Source organism: Lactuca serriola, chromosome 5 (assembly GCF_051521515.1).
Source record: "Lactuca serriola cultivar US96UC23 chromosome 5, Lser_US96UC23_V15, whole genome shotgun sequence".
NCBI lineage: Eukaryota > Viridiplantae > Streptophyta > Magnoliopsida > Asterales > Asteraceae > Lactuca > Lactuca serriola.
The window spans coordinates 101,138,168-101,153,654 of NC_136412.1; the positions used below are offsets into that span (position 1 = coordinate 101,138,168).

Consider the following 15,487-nt stretch of genomic DNA (forward strand, 5'->3'; position numbering starts at 1 on the left):
CGTTCGGAGGACGTCATGTACAGTATCATAACAATGCACAATAGTAAAACAAGAAACAACATCCATTGCATTAATAATATAGTTAATACATGTGTGTTCTTTGAATAGTTTTATCTTACATTTTAGTTATCTTGTTCACGTATAGTATATAAGTTCCTTTTTGTCCTTGTAAATGAATAGTATACTTTGTAATGAATAGTAATAGTATGTGTGTATTGTTTCTCTGTTCTAGAAAATAGTATGTATTGATCCCCTAAACTATACCTCTTATAATTTACTAGTATGTTTGTTTGTTTGAATAGTAAATGATTTGGAGAAAAGACTTAATTGGCCAACATATGCAACTGAGTTAAGTATGTTCTTTGAAAATGGGGTTTAATACTTATGGATATATTTAGCAAGTATAATTATGATTTAGCCGACAATCGGACTAGTGATCATATCCTAAGCCCACAACCAAACAAGGAACGGGAGTTACTGTATTTAGCAATAGTCCTAAGTCCGTTAAAGCATACTTACACATAAATATATAAATCAATATGATTTTGATATAAACATAAATCTAAAAATAGTTTAATAGAGTTTTAAAATGATTTTGACAATATTTAAGCATAAGAAATCCTTTTGTTTGTTTGTTTCCACATGTAAATGTTTAACAAAATTAAATTGTGTTCTACTTGTATTCCCCCCTAAAAGCATTTAAAAAGGTAAATTGTTAGGGTATGAAGTCACCTTATGTGAGTGATTCGTTTGAATGTTCGATATATGATGATTGTTTCCACAAGATAGATTTCGAGGCAAACAAGTCCTAAAATGCATTTCACGTAATATATATGTATACAATAAGTGAATAGAATCATAAGAATCATAAGGAATTGTACTAATTTTTGAAGTTTTACTTACAAATAAGAGTGTTAGAAGCAATTTCGGAAGGCTGCTTTGAGTTTACCACCAACCCTTGAGTTTACGGCCCAAGAAGATCTTGGTGTTCTTAGTGAAACCAAGAAGATTCAAGGGTTTACGGCCCAAAATATGACGATGGGAAGATGGTTGGTTGCAGAAATGAAGAACACTTGGTGTTGTTGGCAAGATCCTATGAAGATTCAAAGGATGTTGGTTGATTGTTGAGAGGAAATGAGGGTTTATGGTTGGTGTCTTTTGAGAGAAAAATTGTATTTCCGGCTGGAAATGATAGAAGTGATGTGTTGTTTTTGGTTCCCCCATATGTATAGGACCTAAATCGTGATGGGACACATGCATCGATTCTCGCACCGAAGGGATAATACTGAAATTTGCGGTCCAAGGGAGTTTCGGCTGCGAACCGTTTGTGGTCCGAAGTCTTAGGCTATGCGAGGGTTCTCGGATTTAGCAATTCACTACCATTTTAAGCAACACTTCTAATTAGAGGTTTTAAACAAATATAGAATTTAGATCTTACTTAATAAGGTAGATCAAAATAAGAAGGTTGAATTTAGTTTGACTTTTACAGTAATGAAAACAACGGGTTGTCACAGAACACCTCATCCTAGATTTTCAACAAACTTCTTCATCCAATCATATTAATTTGTATCTTCTGAAGTGGCAATATTTTCTCATTTTGTAGTAGTCTGTGCAATTATGTTTTTCTTGGAGCTAATTCCAACAAAAATCTTTGTTCTCTCATAATGAAGTCATAACCCAATAATAATTCATAATTATCTTCTATTTTGAAGTCAACATCTTGTGTAACACTTTACATAAAGATCTTCTAAACTGATTATTTTGAAAATTCTCTAGTTCTTCATAAGTACTTTAAGAATTTCCTTTATAGTCATCCAATTACCTTTGCATGTATCCTATTAGTATATTATGATATGTTCATAACATCATCATATTGTTGGAAATGGTGTCCAGGGTCATTAATTGTTTGGAAAATATTTCTAATAATTTTAGGGTCCTTTTTGGTTGGCCTTATTTCCTAATTTGCATAAAGAAAAGGAGATGGATAATCTAACTTATTAAGGAATTAATAAATTAATAGAAATTAATCTATTAATTAACGATTTAATTAATTAAGGAGGTTGAGTATTAAGTAATCTAATGAATTAATTGGAATATGATAGGTTTATTTCAAATAAGGATAAGCCTTAGAGTTTGTATCCTTGTGGAATACTCCTTGCTTAACTTTAAATAGACTGTTGGGGTAAACTCTAGAACTACTTATTATTTCTCACAAAATCATCCAACCTCTCTCTCCCTCTCCCTCCCTCTCTCTCTCTCTCTCTCTCTCTCTCTCTCTTCTTTGATGAAAATCATAACCTCTCTCCAATGGTTTGGTAATTTTCAAACAAACCTTAACTTGGGTTAAAGTCTTTTTTCTTTTGATCCTTCATATTTGTAACAAGCTGGCATGTACGAGGTCAAAAACTAGCAATTCGGAGGTTGGTAATTCGTTACTTTTGTTTTTTTAAAGTATGTTGTTATAAATAGTAAAAAATAGATTCTAGAATGCATGTCCATTTAAGGTATACCTTTTGATTTTTCCTATACCTTTAGATAGTGTAGTTTTTGTCATATAAATCCCTAAAAGTGGCATCAGAGCCTAATTTTTTTAGTTATGAGAACAAAACATTGTAAAAATCAAAAAACAAAAGAGACTTGTTAATCGACAGACGTGACATGAAATATATTTATGCCCAAGAGTCATTATTGAATGATATTTACTAATGGCATATGATCCTATAGGGTCACACCTTATAGCAAGTTACTACTATTGACTATTTCTTATTGTAATTTGATTATTTTTAAATATGATTAAAACTTTTATTTAACAGGAAAAACATTATTTTATGAAAATAATATCTTACCATCACATTGAGAATTATTGTTTCTAAGAAATAATAACAAAGAGAGGAAAACAAGTAAATATCATATGGTATGATTATTAATGTTGTGTAGAATTTTTTAGTAACTTAGAGTAACCATTTAGTTACATTATGTAACATTTGCATTTTAGGTATTTTTCCTTTTTGCTCTTAACATTAAAACTCTTGCATTTTGGTCCCTATCCGAGTACGATGGGCGTACGCTAGGAGTACGTTGGGCGTACTGGTTCGATAACTTGGTCGCGGAGGTAACCTACGTATGGTAGGCGTATGTAGAGTATGCAGGGCGTATGACAATCACTGACAAGCCCTAATTTTTATGTTTTGTGCCCTATTTAGACACCTTAAGTTGCTCTTGGACCTTTTTATAACCAACCTCCACCTCTCAAAGCCTTGAGAACGAAACCCTAATTGCCATTTGAAGATTTTGAGCTTGGAAGTGATCTTTTAGAATGTTTTTGGTGATCCTAAGGAAGAGGAGCACTTGGAGGTTGCATTGGTGTGGTTAGAGCTTGTGGATCCAAAATCATCACCAACTTGGAATGCTTTTAGAGGTATAAAGCTCTTAACTTAAGGGTTCATTATGTTAGATCTATTTAGGGCTTGTTTTTGTGCATTTTATGGTCCCTTAAGTCATGCTTAAGAGTATGAGCTGTTCCGGAAGCTAAGGATGGTAGATCCTAGCATTTTTGAGGTTCTTTATGCATGAAAACGCAATCTTGATGTGTTATATTGGACCATGCATGAGTTAGGGTTCTTATTATGGGTTTTATTGGTCAAAATCAGGTATTGGGTCCCATTAAGACATGCAAAGGAGTAAAGTTTCCAACTTTACATGTTAAGACATCATTTAGGATCAAATCTGAGAAGTGGACTTAATGGCTTAACCAATTAAGCACATATTGGTGAGTTGGGATTGATGTGGAGTACGTTGCGCATAATGGCCAAAGGTGGTATATGCAGGGCATAAGCTTGAGTACGCCGGATGTACTCAACAGCTATTGACTTTCGTTGAATTTTGTGATTTGGTCCATGCTTGGACAATTAGGGTTTTAGGCCTTGTTGGGCCACCACTCTTTTTAAATTTGGGCCATTGTTAGGCTTTGCGACTTCTTGGATTTGGGCCTATAATGGGCTTTGGGTTTCGTTTAGGGATTTTGACCATATTGGACTTTTGGTTAGGCCTTGATTATTGGAACAAGTGAGGAAGGAGATAAAATGGTCTTTTACCTCGGTGTTGGACAAATGAACTAGATTCCCAGTTATGGTTTATGGCCTAATTATTGATTGGGGTTTTATTTGATTGATTAGTGCGGGGATTTTCTGGTTCAGCAGCCTAATCATTTGTTTGAGTGACAACAAACTGAGGTGAGTATGCTCACTATGCTGTAGGACACTAGGATATGTTATGTGCTTGTAGTCTTTGTGACTCCTGTTGTATGTGTTATATGCTTGTGTTCCCATTTGCTATATATGTGTCAGGTGAAGTAGACCTGATACAACCTTGTGCTGACATATGAGTTGAAATAGACTCAGGGGTGAAATAGACCTAGGGGTGACATAGACCCGGTACGGCCTTGGGCCGAAACATAAGTTGAAATAGACTCGGGGTGAAATAGATCCGGCATAGCCTTGTGCTGACATATATGTATTCGATGCGGTATTTTAGGGAACTCACTAAGCTTTATGTTTATGGTTTTCAGTTTATGTTTCAGGTACTTCCGGATCAAAAGGGAAGAGCTCGGGATGATCGCACCATACACACACACCATGATTTCCTCCTTACTTGAATCTGATGTATTTTGGGATGTTTGGTTGACATAATCTTTTTTCCTTTATGTTTTTATAAATATGTTTGATTGATGAATTTATTATCATGAAAATGAAAATTTTGGTCTTAAATTTCGGGACGTTACAAATTGGTATCAGAGCCTTGGTTTGAGGGATTCATGCATACACTCGAGTGTGTATGAACTCAAATTGAGGATTTGGTATATTTTTCATAAAAAATGTTTTACAAAAAGGGTTTTTCTAATAGAAGAAAGGGGTATGGTGCATGCAATCGACCAAGCTTAAGTAAGTTTTCCCAAAATACCCATACATGTTTTATGTTATGTTCTGAATTGTGAATCTATGAATCGCATGATGGATTAGGGCTAAGGATCTGCTCAGGATTGCATGATAGAATGCTAGGAGAGATTCCTTTATATGACTGTTGTTGAGCTTATAGACTTGCATGCTAGTATTGATCAGTCAGTGATATGATGGCTTGTTAGGTTATGCTTGATTCCGATTACTCGATGCTCGAATGCTGCTTACTTTCTGCTTTTTAGGAGTTCCCGTGAACATCAGCTACCTAGTAAGCGAGTATGTTAAGTTACATATTATTAAGACTTGATAATTTTAGAAGGTTGGGTTTTAACTCTATTGAGAAGGTTAGGGGAACGATTAATTATCCAGATAGTGGCTCGTTTCCCCTCCCATTGGTACAACCTATCAATTGTACTCAAGAACTTTAAATATCCAAGAAAATAAGTATGACTCTTAATTTTCATCCTTGCCAATCACACACATCCGTTATGCTCACGACTGTAAAACACCCACCCATTCCCGCTAAACATGTCGTCAAAAAAAAAATACACACAGTAGATAACAAATCCAAAATAACATATGCATGCAACCGTATTTATCATCAAACATATTGTCAACAAAATAAATAAAAACCGCATAATAAACTCATGATAAATATTTTTGTGCGAACAATCATAGAACACGAAAAACTCACATGTCTTGTTCGGTATGCTAATAATCATTCAATTACGTTAATTACAAAATTCGTAATAATTTTTTTATAAACATATTATATATATATTCTTTTTTGAATTCCCATATTAATAGTTGACCCATAAAAATTATACTCAAAATCAAAACATTTAAACGTTTAAAATAAAAAAAAAATATAGTTTAAAGACGACGATGAAGACGACGACGACAATAATAATAATAATAATAATAATAATAATAATAATAATAATAATAATATCCAACATGTTTATAAAACCATTTTTCGATACTTCCGTTTCCATCTTAACACATGAGATTTAAAATAAATTAATATTGTCAAGTTGTTAACAATTCAGGGACTATTTGTGAAAACATTCAAAATTAAGTAACATGGAAAGAATTATCAGCTCATTAAAACCAGAGATACTGTTCTTAAAATTTCATATTTCTAAAGTCTAAACGAGTAAAATAAAAATCAGGATACCCCAACAGGCCTCGAACAAAAGGCTAAGTGGAAATGTCTACAACTTTGCCAATTGGGCTACAAAAACATTTTGACTTATTTTTGTATATTAAATATTTTAAAAGAAACATTTCCGAAAATCATCTCTTCTCCACCTGAAAAAATCACTATTTTCTGCATTTTTAAATACTTTGAAGCTTGAGAACTTATGTAAAATTAATTTATAAAACTACCATTAACCATCTCCACGCCTTACTAACATGTACCCATATTTTTCAGAAATCAAATCTATATGAATTCAAGATCTTTACGAAAAATTTAAACACTTCAAAAATCTTTATCAATTGAACTACTAGTGGTCGAATGGAGATACTACATGGAAGCATAACGCATAATGTGACCATATAAACCTATCCTATCAACTCACTACTATAATGAGTTGAAAACGAACAATCATACCATAATTTGTTAGAAAACTTCAAAAATCTTCAAGAACTTATAACCCCAATTTCGTCATTGATTCTCGACCTTTTCTTGCAGTTACAGTGTGGTTTCATAGAGTTTTTGGAGCTTTATATAATGCCTAAGATACCTTTGGTTACAATCCATTCAAACGATCGAATTTCACAAATCATTATAGGTGACGGTTTTTAGGGTTTAATAGCCATAATTACTATCATTTTCTCTTAATTACCTAAATATTTATGCTAATAATTATTTACCTCTATACTTTTGTTATTGAGTGATCACATGACAAGCAAAGGATATATAATGTCATATATTATATAGTGAGAAAACTCACCTGAACCAAAGATCCAGAGAGGCACAATAACACTATCACTCCTTGCTCTGATCAGAACCGTAGACCGACTAACACCAAACACATGACAAATCATCAGAGAACAACCAAAATCCTTCAAGTTTGACCCAAGGTCAAGCTGGTCAAATTTAACGGCCAATGGTCAACAAAAGTCAACGGTCAACCAAGTCAACCGCCACCACTACGTGGTGACCTCTTGTCAACGTCTTGGTAAGTCCTGACAAAATGGTTGCAAGGTTGAACCTCACCACGACGTGGAAAGCCCTTGGCTATGTCGTGGTTTCTAGAAAATTGCCATTTCCTTCATTAAGTCCTTAATTATTGCAGATCTAAGCCCATAACTTTATATCTAATCCTTTTTAATGACTTAATGGATAAAGTTTCCAATTTTATCCATTAGGACCTCACCTTAAAGCAATATCTACAATTCTAAGTGCATTATATGACCAAAACTTGTGCATGGGATCAAGAACACTCAAACTATGAACCTTCTCTCACTTAATCGAAAGTCCATGACCACAAGGGTGTTATAATGAGCTTTGGAGTTCCCCAAACTTCAAGATCATACATGAAGGGACAAAATTCAACCAATAATAACCATAACATGAATCTCAAAAGATTACGGTCACGGTGCAAGTCTTATATGTCCAGAGATCAGAAACTTAAAGAAGACGATGGATCTACACTTAGTTATTTACTTCCGTACACCAAGAAGAAGTTCCTCCTATCATAAGCTTCACCAAATCAAGAAAACAACCTTAAGATCAAGGGCTCAGAGGCTGAAGAGGATGCCCTAATCTTGGGGTTACTGGCCTTAAATATGGGAAAAACCATAAAAGTAATGGGTTTGGGCTGCAACAACCACCCCGTCGTCGCATCCTTCTTGCCACGTCATGGTGTCCAACAATATATGCCTTCCATCTAATGTCATGCCATGTCACATCATTCCATGCACAACATCGTGGCATAAGGTTTTCTCTAAAAAGCTTATCTTTGACCCCTATAAGTCTTCGACTGATTCATTCTTGAAAACGAGTGTTGCATCTTGGCTTTGACAACTGCTTCTAGAGTTATAATGTCCATTCTCTTCTATATCAATTGCTTTTTAGTGACCATGTGAGTGCCTTATACTTAGAGTCTAACCTAGTTCAATAACAAAGAACCAAACATGTAGAAATTGATTTGCATTTTATGAGGGAACGTGTTGCAATTGGTTAGGTTTGTGCGTTCCACATATCGTCGACTCATCAGTTTGCATATATTTTTAGAAAGATATATCTTATACATCTATTTCTGGACATCTGGAGCAGTTTGAACATCTGTGAGCTCTCTGCTCCAACTGAGGTGGTGTGTTGAACGTTGTTTATTTACTATAGTCTTATTTTGTTTATTCTATACATTGTATGGTACTTTGTGTAACTTGTGTGTCGATTTATATTGATGATAATGCAATATACATCCTAAGAAGTTTTTCATAATATAAAACACTAGTGAAACTTTAACATCATGCTTAATGTTAATGAATAATATAACACTACATTTGATTATAGACCGGTCACCAACACTATATTTGATATGAAATATAGTATTGGGTTGGAGTAACTTTTTTTCAAATGCAAGGTTTGAGAAAACACAACTTCATATTTACTTTGTAAACATTATATAATATCTTTCCCATTTGAAACTTTTTTTTCTTTGCACCAAATGTTGTATAACTCCTCAATAGAGTACAACATGTCATGCATAATAATGTTATGATCCAATGATCTGTAAATGTTGCTTTTAAAAGAATTAATTTCGATACCCAAAAAAGGTTACGAGGTAGCTAGTTGTCCGTTTACCCGCTATGTTTATATAAAACTTTCATAAATTTAACCATTGTCTTCGTATGGAATTTATAAACATAATATCATATCTTAGCTCAGTATACTATATTGGTTCATTATTATATCGCTTGTATTATTCCAATAGTTATTCTTAAGGTCCAATTCCCTAAAATTTGATGTATAACTTCTCAAAGCATGCATTTTAAGACTTGTGTTCCTAAAGCAAAATGGATTCTGATTTAAGTACAGCATAAAACTGTATTTTAGAGGATATTACATAACTTGGAGCATCCAGAAAGGTTTTTTGATGATGATTTTTTATTAAAAAAACCGCTACTTTAATATGAGTTCCACGTATGGCTAAGACTTGAATTTCGACCTTTTTGAAGTGCAGAAGAACTAGATGCCTAATCTCCGATTTTCAATCGGCTTCCTTGACAAAAATATAACTAAAAAAATTCAAATACCTATTTAAGCACGTATTATTTCATAAATTTATTTTAGGAAATTGAGTTTCCACAATTTTATCTCTAAGGTTATTTAAAGTAGTGACCAGAATCTTGATTTCACAAAATACTATTAGAAAAACAAACGTGTTGAACTATTTCTCGAGTGTCGTTGTTTTAAACCGACTGTGGAAACAAGGTATTCGAAACTTATAATCTTGATGCTCAAAGAGTTGTGTTTCTAAACAATGATTCAAGTGAGATGTTTATCATGTGATTAAGATAATTGTTAATGCATTAATAAACAAATGATAAAAGCTAAAATCATATGATTCCAAAGGTGATTCGGGATATATCTATTATTAGTTGACTACAAAAAGTTGTCCGTGAACATTAACCCGCCGGAATGAAAAAATCAAGAAAAAAACGCCTACTCCATTTACATTAAAACTAACAAGACATCCCTCTAGAAAGCATCCAAAGCAGCCCCAATGGCAAAAAGCTCACCATCTAGACATGTACTGTTACAGCAATCGCCATGACAGCATGCACATCTTTCGTCCCATTTGTTCCTCCTCTTCCTAATTTCTACCAAATCCTGTCCACAACCAAAAGGTGTTTCAATCTTCATGGCTATACGGACAGAAGGCATTTTAACATCTTTTTTCTTTGATTTCATCATCACCCATCTCTCCATTTCCATGTTTGGCGACTCAAAAACATCCCTCCATGATACCTCAGTTCTTCCCAGCAGTTGCGACCCTCTAAACATGGAAGCTGTATTACTCCTCCAGCGAAGCTCCAAGACAATTGTTCCATGAATGATCATGTCTGTGGATTGCTTCGTCCCTATGCAATCCAAGGAGAATGATTCGTTCGAAGAAAATTCTCCATATTGAGACACTTTTCCGCTATCCAAACGCACTCTTTTGTTGTTTCCAGCATCAAGATAGCATCTAACAAACAAGTAACCATTGGAGTTGGTAACTTGGATGTTTTTAGCTTTCATAATCATCAGTTCACAGTGAAGAGATTTTAGTGCATCCATTTGTGTATGTTTTTAATGTGTTTGTATTATTGAGTGTTTAAGAAAATTCGTCTGGTCTGTGTATATATATAGATGGGGGTAGTCCAAAATTGAATATAAAATTCCATAAAATCAACCGACCCGCACTAGGCTTTGTTATTAAATGTATAGTGCCAACAAAGTATACCTCTTGGATCTTGAGATCTTTTCCTTTATGTTTATTTAATTCAACTTTGAAAATAAAATGCAAGGTTTTTAAAAAAGAGATAAAGGTATCTTCAATACACATATATACCTTTTTATCAGTGTTTTAAAACCCGGTTTGAACCGGCCGGTCGAACCGGTTGGACCGGGAACCGGAGGAGAGAGCGGTTCAACTATCACCGGTTTTACATTGATTTTTGAACCGGATTGAAACGGCCGGTTTTAGGAAAACCCGGTTGAACTGGTCAAAACAAACCGGTTGAACCGGTTAAACCGAATAAAACAATGAAAAATAACTATTTACATAATAAACTTTGGTGATTTTTTTCAAATCTATTTATTTTCTCTAAATAAAAACATATGACAAATATTATAAAGTTTTTTTATGCGTTTATATTCATCTAAAAGTATATTTTATTTCAGTATTATATTTTATTTTTTGTTTTTAACGTATATGGATTAATGTAAAACACTAAAACTTATGGTTATGTGTTATTTTGTATATTTGGATTCATCTATAATTTATTTTTATATGTATTTTTAATGTTTGAAATTGTAAACATCAAATCCATGATTTATATATCTATGCATGTGTAAGAAAATAGAAAAAAAAAGTTAAAAACATGAAAAATATAGAAACCGGTTCACCCGGCGGTCGAACCGGTTAAACCGGGTGAACCGGGAACCGGTCACCATACCGGTGTTGGAATCCTAAGTCGAGTAGAACTTAGAGACCAAGTAAACTTGGGATTATGACAAGTTGGTCATAGTTTCCTAATTGTATTCTAATTCAAGTTAGTAATTAGAACCTATAAATACTTGTCTAGATTGAGTATAGGATCGTAGAACCAGATTGTATCCAATATTGGTTTTGAGTTATTTTCCAATTAATCAAAAAGATGTTTGATTAAAACTGTTTTGCAATTACGTTTTATAAACTAGAATTGGTATCAAAGCCAAGAAAAAAGAAACTGTGAGATCAATTTTTACCTGTTGATGAGTCAGGTCAACATGACAGATACATGGGGAGAAGGAGAAGCTCTGGTGAGAGTGAAAGAAATTGGGTCAACCACTATAGCGTGTCCTATGCTGAACTTAACGAATTACACTGTATGGTCAATGAGAATGAAAGTGGTATTAAAGAAGGCTTGGACTGTGATTGATCCAGGAACCGAGGTTAATGAAGAGAAAGACTGTCTCGCCTTGGGTCTACTGTACCAAGCCCTACCAGAAAACCTCATAATGCAAATCGGAGAACAGGATTCGGCCAAGAAATTGTGGGATGCGATTAGAGCACGTAATGTGGGCGCAGATAGAGTCAAAGAAGCGAGAATACAAACCTTGATGTCGGAATTCGATCGCCTGAAGATGCTCGAGTCAGAAACAATCGACAGCTTTGCCGGAAAGCTGTCCGGAATCGTGTCTACATCGTCTGCATTAGGAGAAACGATTGAGGAATCAAAATTGGTGAAGAAATTCCTCAAATCATTACCCAGAAACTTCATTCACATCGTTGCATCTCTTGAACAGGTACTAGATCTAAAATCGATAGGGTTTGAAGATGTAATGGGTCGATTTAAGGTATATGAAGAAAGAATAAGGGAAGTCGATGCTGGAGAAGGACAATCGAGGGTTCTATTTGCCGAAAAATCGACCGGAGATGGAGGTGGGTCGTCGGTTGGTAGGGATAACTCATCGGGAACGAAGGGAAACTGGAAAGGATCGAATGGGTCTAATAAAACGAATGGTTTTAATGGGACTAACGGGTCAAATGGATCCGGGTCTGGAGGGTCATGTGGATCAGGCGGGCCCAAAAGAAATAATATTGTTTCTCAAAGTAATCGATCCAATAAACAGTCCAATTCCGATTTAATTCAACCCAATTCCAACAATTGCAAAAAATGTAATTGTTGTTGCGACAAAAATCGGAAAAATAGGGAAAAAGACTGATCTAAGGTGATTTCTTTTCGGTGTGACAAATCGGGTCACTTTGCTTCTGAATGTCCAAAACGACTCCAAAAATAACAAGACGGTGATTTTTCGGAACGTGACGACAGCGATGAATCCGTGTTCTAAATACAGATTGGGTTGAAGAATTCTCTAGAAGGACTTAAAGATTCGGGGGTGATTGTTGGAATCCTAAGTCGAGTAGGACTTGGAGACCAAGTAATAGCAACCTAGTTTTTAGGAAATCATAAACAAGTAGGTTTGTAGTTTCCTAATTGTAATCTAATTACAAGTCGGTAGTTAGGAGTATATATATACATGGTTTTAGGTCGAGTTATGATCATTGGAAAACATTGTAATATCGTGAGTTTTGAGAGAGTTTCTCATATAATCAAGTGGATCCAGATCTCGTGGGTTATTTGGGTCAGGCGGGCCCAAAGGGAATAATAGGGTTTCTCAAAGTAATCGACCCAATAAACAGCCTAATTCTGATTTATCTCAACCCAATTCCAACAATTGCAAAAAATGTAATTGTTGTTATGATAAAAATCGGAAAAATAGGAAAAAGACCGATCTAAGGTGATTTGTTTTAGGTGTGACACACTGGGTCACTTTGCCTCTGAATGTCCTAAATGACTCCAAAAATTACAAGAAGATGATTTTTCGGAATGTGACGACAGCGACGAGCTCGTGTTTTAAAATACGAATCGGGGTTGAAGAATTCTCTAGAAGGACTTAGAGATTCAGGGGTGATTGTTGGAATCCTAAGTCGAGTAGAACTTAGAGACCAAGTAAACTTGGGATTATGACAAGTTGGTCATTGTTTCCTAATTGTATTCTAATTCAAGTTAGTAATTAGAACCTATAAATACATGTATAGATCGAGTATAGGATCGTAGAAACAGATTGTATCAAATATTGGTTTTGAGTTATTTTCCAATTAATCAAAGAGATGTTTGATTAAAACTGTTTTGCAATTACGTTTTATAAACTAGACCCGATTCAACTAAAAAACCGGTTTTTAAAACATTGCATTTAATGCACATATCTTGGTGTTTAGTAATGTACCGTTGGGAATCTTTGACATGATTCACAGTTTGATATAAACCTGATACGAAGATAAACGGATTTGGGTTGAGTTTTTCTAACTCGTCAACTCGTTTGTCGTTTATTATAAGGGTCTTGTTCGGTTGAGATCTTTTCGTTTATGTTTATTATAAGTGCCAACAAAGTATACCCATTTACCGTTGGGTTGAGATCTTTTCCTTTATGTTTATTTAATTCAAATTTGAAAATAAAATGCAAGGTTTTAAAAAAAAAAAGATAAAGGTATCTTCAATACACATATATACCTTCAATGCACATATCTTGGTGTTCACTAATGTATCGTTGGGAATCTTTGACATGATTCGCGGTTTTATATAAACCCGATACGAAGATAAACGGATTTGGGTTGAGTTTTCTAACTCGTCAACCCGTTTATCGTTTATTCTAAGGGTCTTGTTCGGGTTTGTATATAATTTCACGGGTTGAGTAGCAAACCCATTTATTTTATTAGATTAAAAAAATAAAAATAATACTTATTAAATAGTTGAGAGAGTAAGAATTAACTAGTAAATATGTGATATTTAGATTTTTTCCTAGACCCATAGACTCGATTCTTACTCACAATCCCATATATGTAAACGGGTGATGCAGTTGACCTATTTATGACTAATTATGGTTAGGTTGAGCAAAACGACACAAATATTTATATGAGTCGTGCCTGGATTGAGCTTTTATGGCACGTAAACCCGACGACCCGCGACTAACAAGTAACGTCCCAAAAATTAAGAGTAAGATTTTTATTTTCAAAACAATAAGTCTTACAATTAAGTTGTTCCAAAACCAACCAAAGTGATTAAATCAATTAAACATTAGATTAAGAAAACCATGATTAGCCAAAACTTCGGGGGATGTTGTGCAGTTACGTCGGACCCTTCTCTATCAAACTGAAAGTACCTAAAACCATAACCACATACCCAACACACAATTGGCCTCGCCCGACATCCATCGGCCCCGCCCGGTAACCCTAACATGTCATGGTCCCTGCCGAACACATTCACCAGGCCCTGCCCGGTACACATACAAACATATACAATACATGCAAGAGTCACACAAACATCTAGCATCCAATGAACATAATCAATGGGCCTCCATTGGTGCCTTCGACCCGCTAAACATCGTGAGAAGACTCACCTCAATCCGAAGATATCTGAATCACACACGCGCAGCTACTACAAGGCTCCTGACACTAAAAATATCCAGAATCACCCCTAATGAATAATTAGGAAATAACCCATAATCAAATGTCCAACCATATTCTATCATTCTAAGGGGTAAAATATTATTTTACCCTTCCCTTACTTGACCCATCTAACCATCCCAAACCGAAAAGGACCCGAGGCCCAAAAATGGTTGTATGGTGAGTACGCCATGCGTACCACCCTATTATGCACTGTGTACTCGGGAATCACAGAAAATGAAAAAGGGGACCAAGAAGTTGTACGCGTTGCGTACTCCGATTTACGTAGGGCGTAATCATAGGGACCTCAAAAACTCATTTTAACGAGGAAAATGAAAAGCACGGGTTAAAAAAGAGAAGACGACATCTCAACAATGACAACTGGATGGAGAAATGAAGTATTTTTCCTTTAACTATTATTATATAGTTTTATTTTATTAAATTATATTTTGTTTAATTAAAAAAATAAATTTTGTGATAATACGTGGTACCACATTCATCATATTTATGGGGAGAAGGAAATAATGACGCTGATATGATACACCAAAAACATGGTAATTATATGTGGTTTGACAAACATCACTTTAAAGCATGTATTAAAAAATACCTTGTTTTAATATGTTAGATATCTACTAGATTTAGACATAGGTTTTTTTTTTTTTTTTCACTTTAATTCTTACTTTTACAAATGTAATCCGAAAGTTGGGTGTCATACACCTTAATTCTTTCTCATTTAATATACACTTTTATGGCCTACTTGCATGACTCACGTCTAAGTTGGGGCTTTTTAGTTCTTTAGTCGACATATACTAGTGAATGGGT

General features: G+C 34.6%; 1 protein-coding gene across 1 annotated transcript; it reads right to left on the reverse strand.

The window, feature by feature from the left end:
- Positions 1-9,669: 9,669 nt before the first annotated feature.
- Positions 9,670-10,251, reverse strand: LOC145049703 (uncharacterized). Its single transcript, XM_078998076.1, has one exon. The coding sequence runs from the start codon at positions 10,249-10,251 to the stop codon at positions 9,670-9,672; it is 582 nt and encodes a 193-aa protein (XP_078854202.1).
- Positions 10,252-15,487: the final 5,236 nt, after the last annotated feature.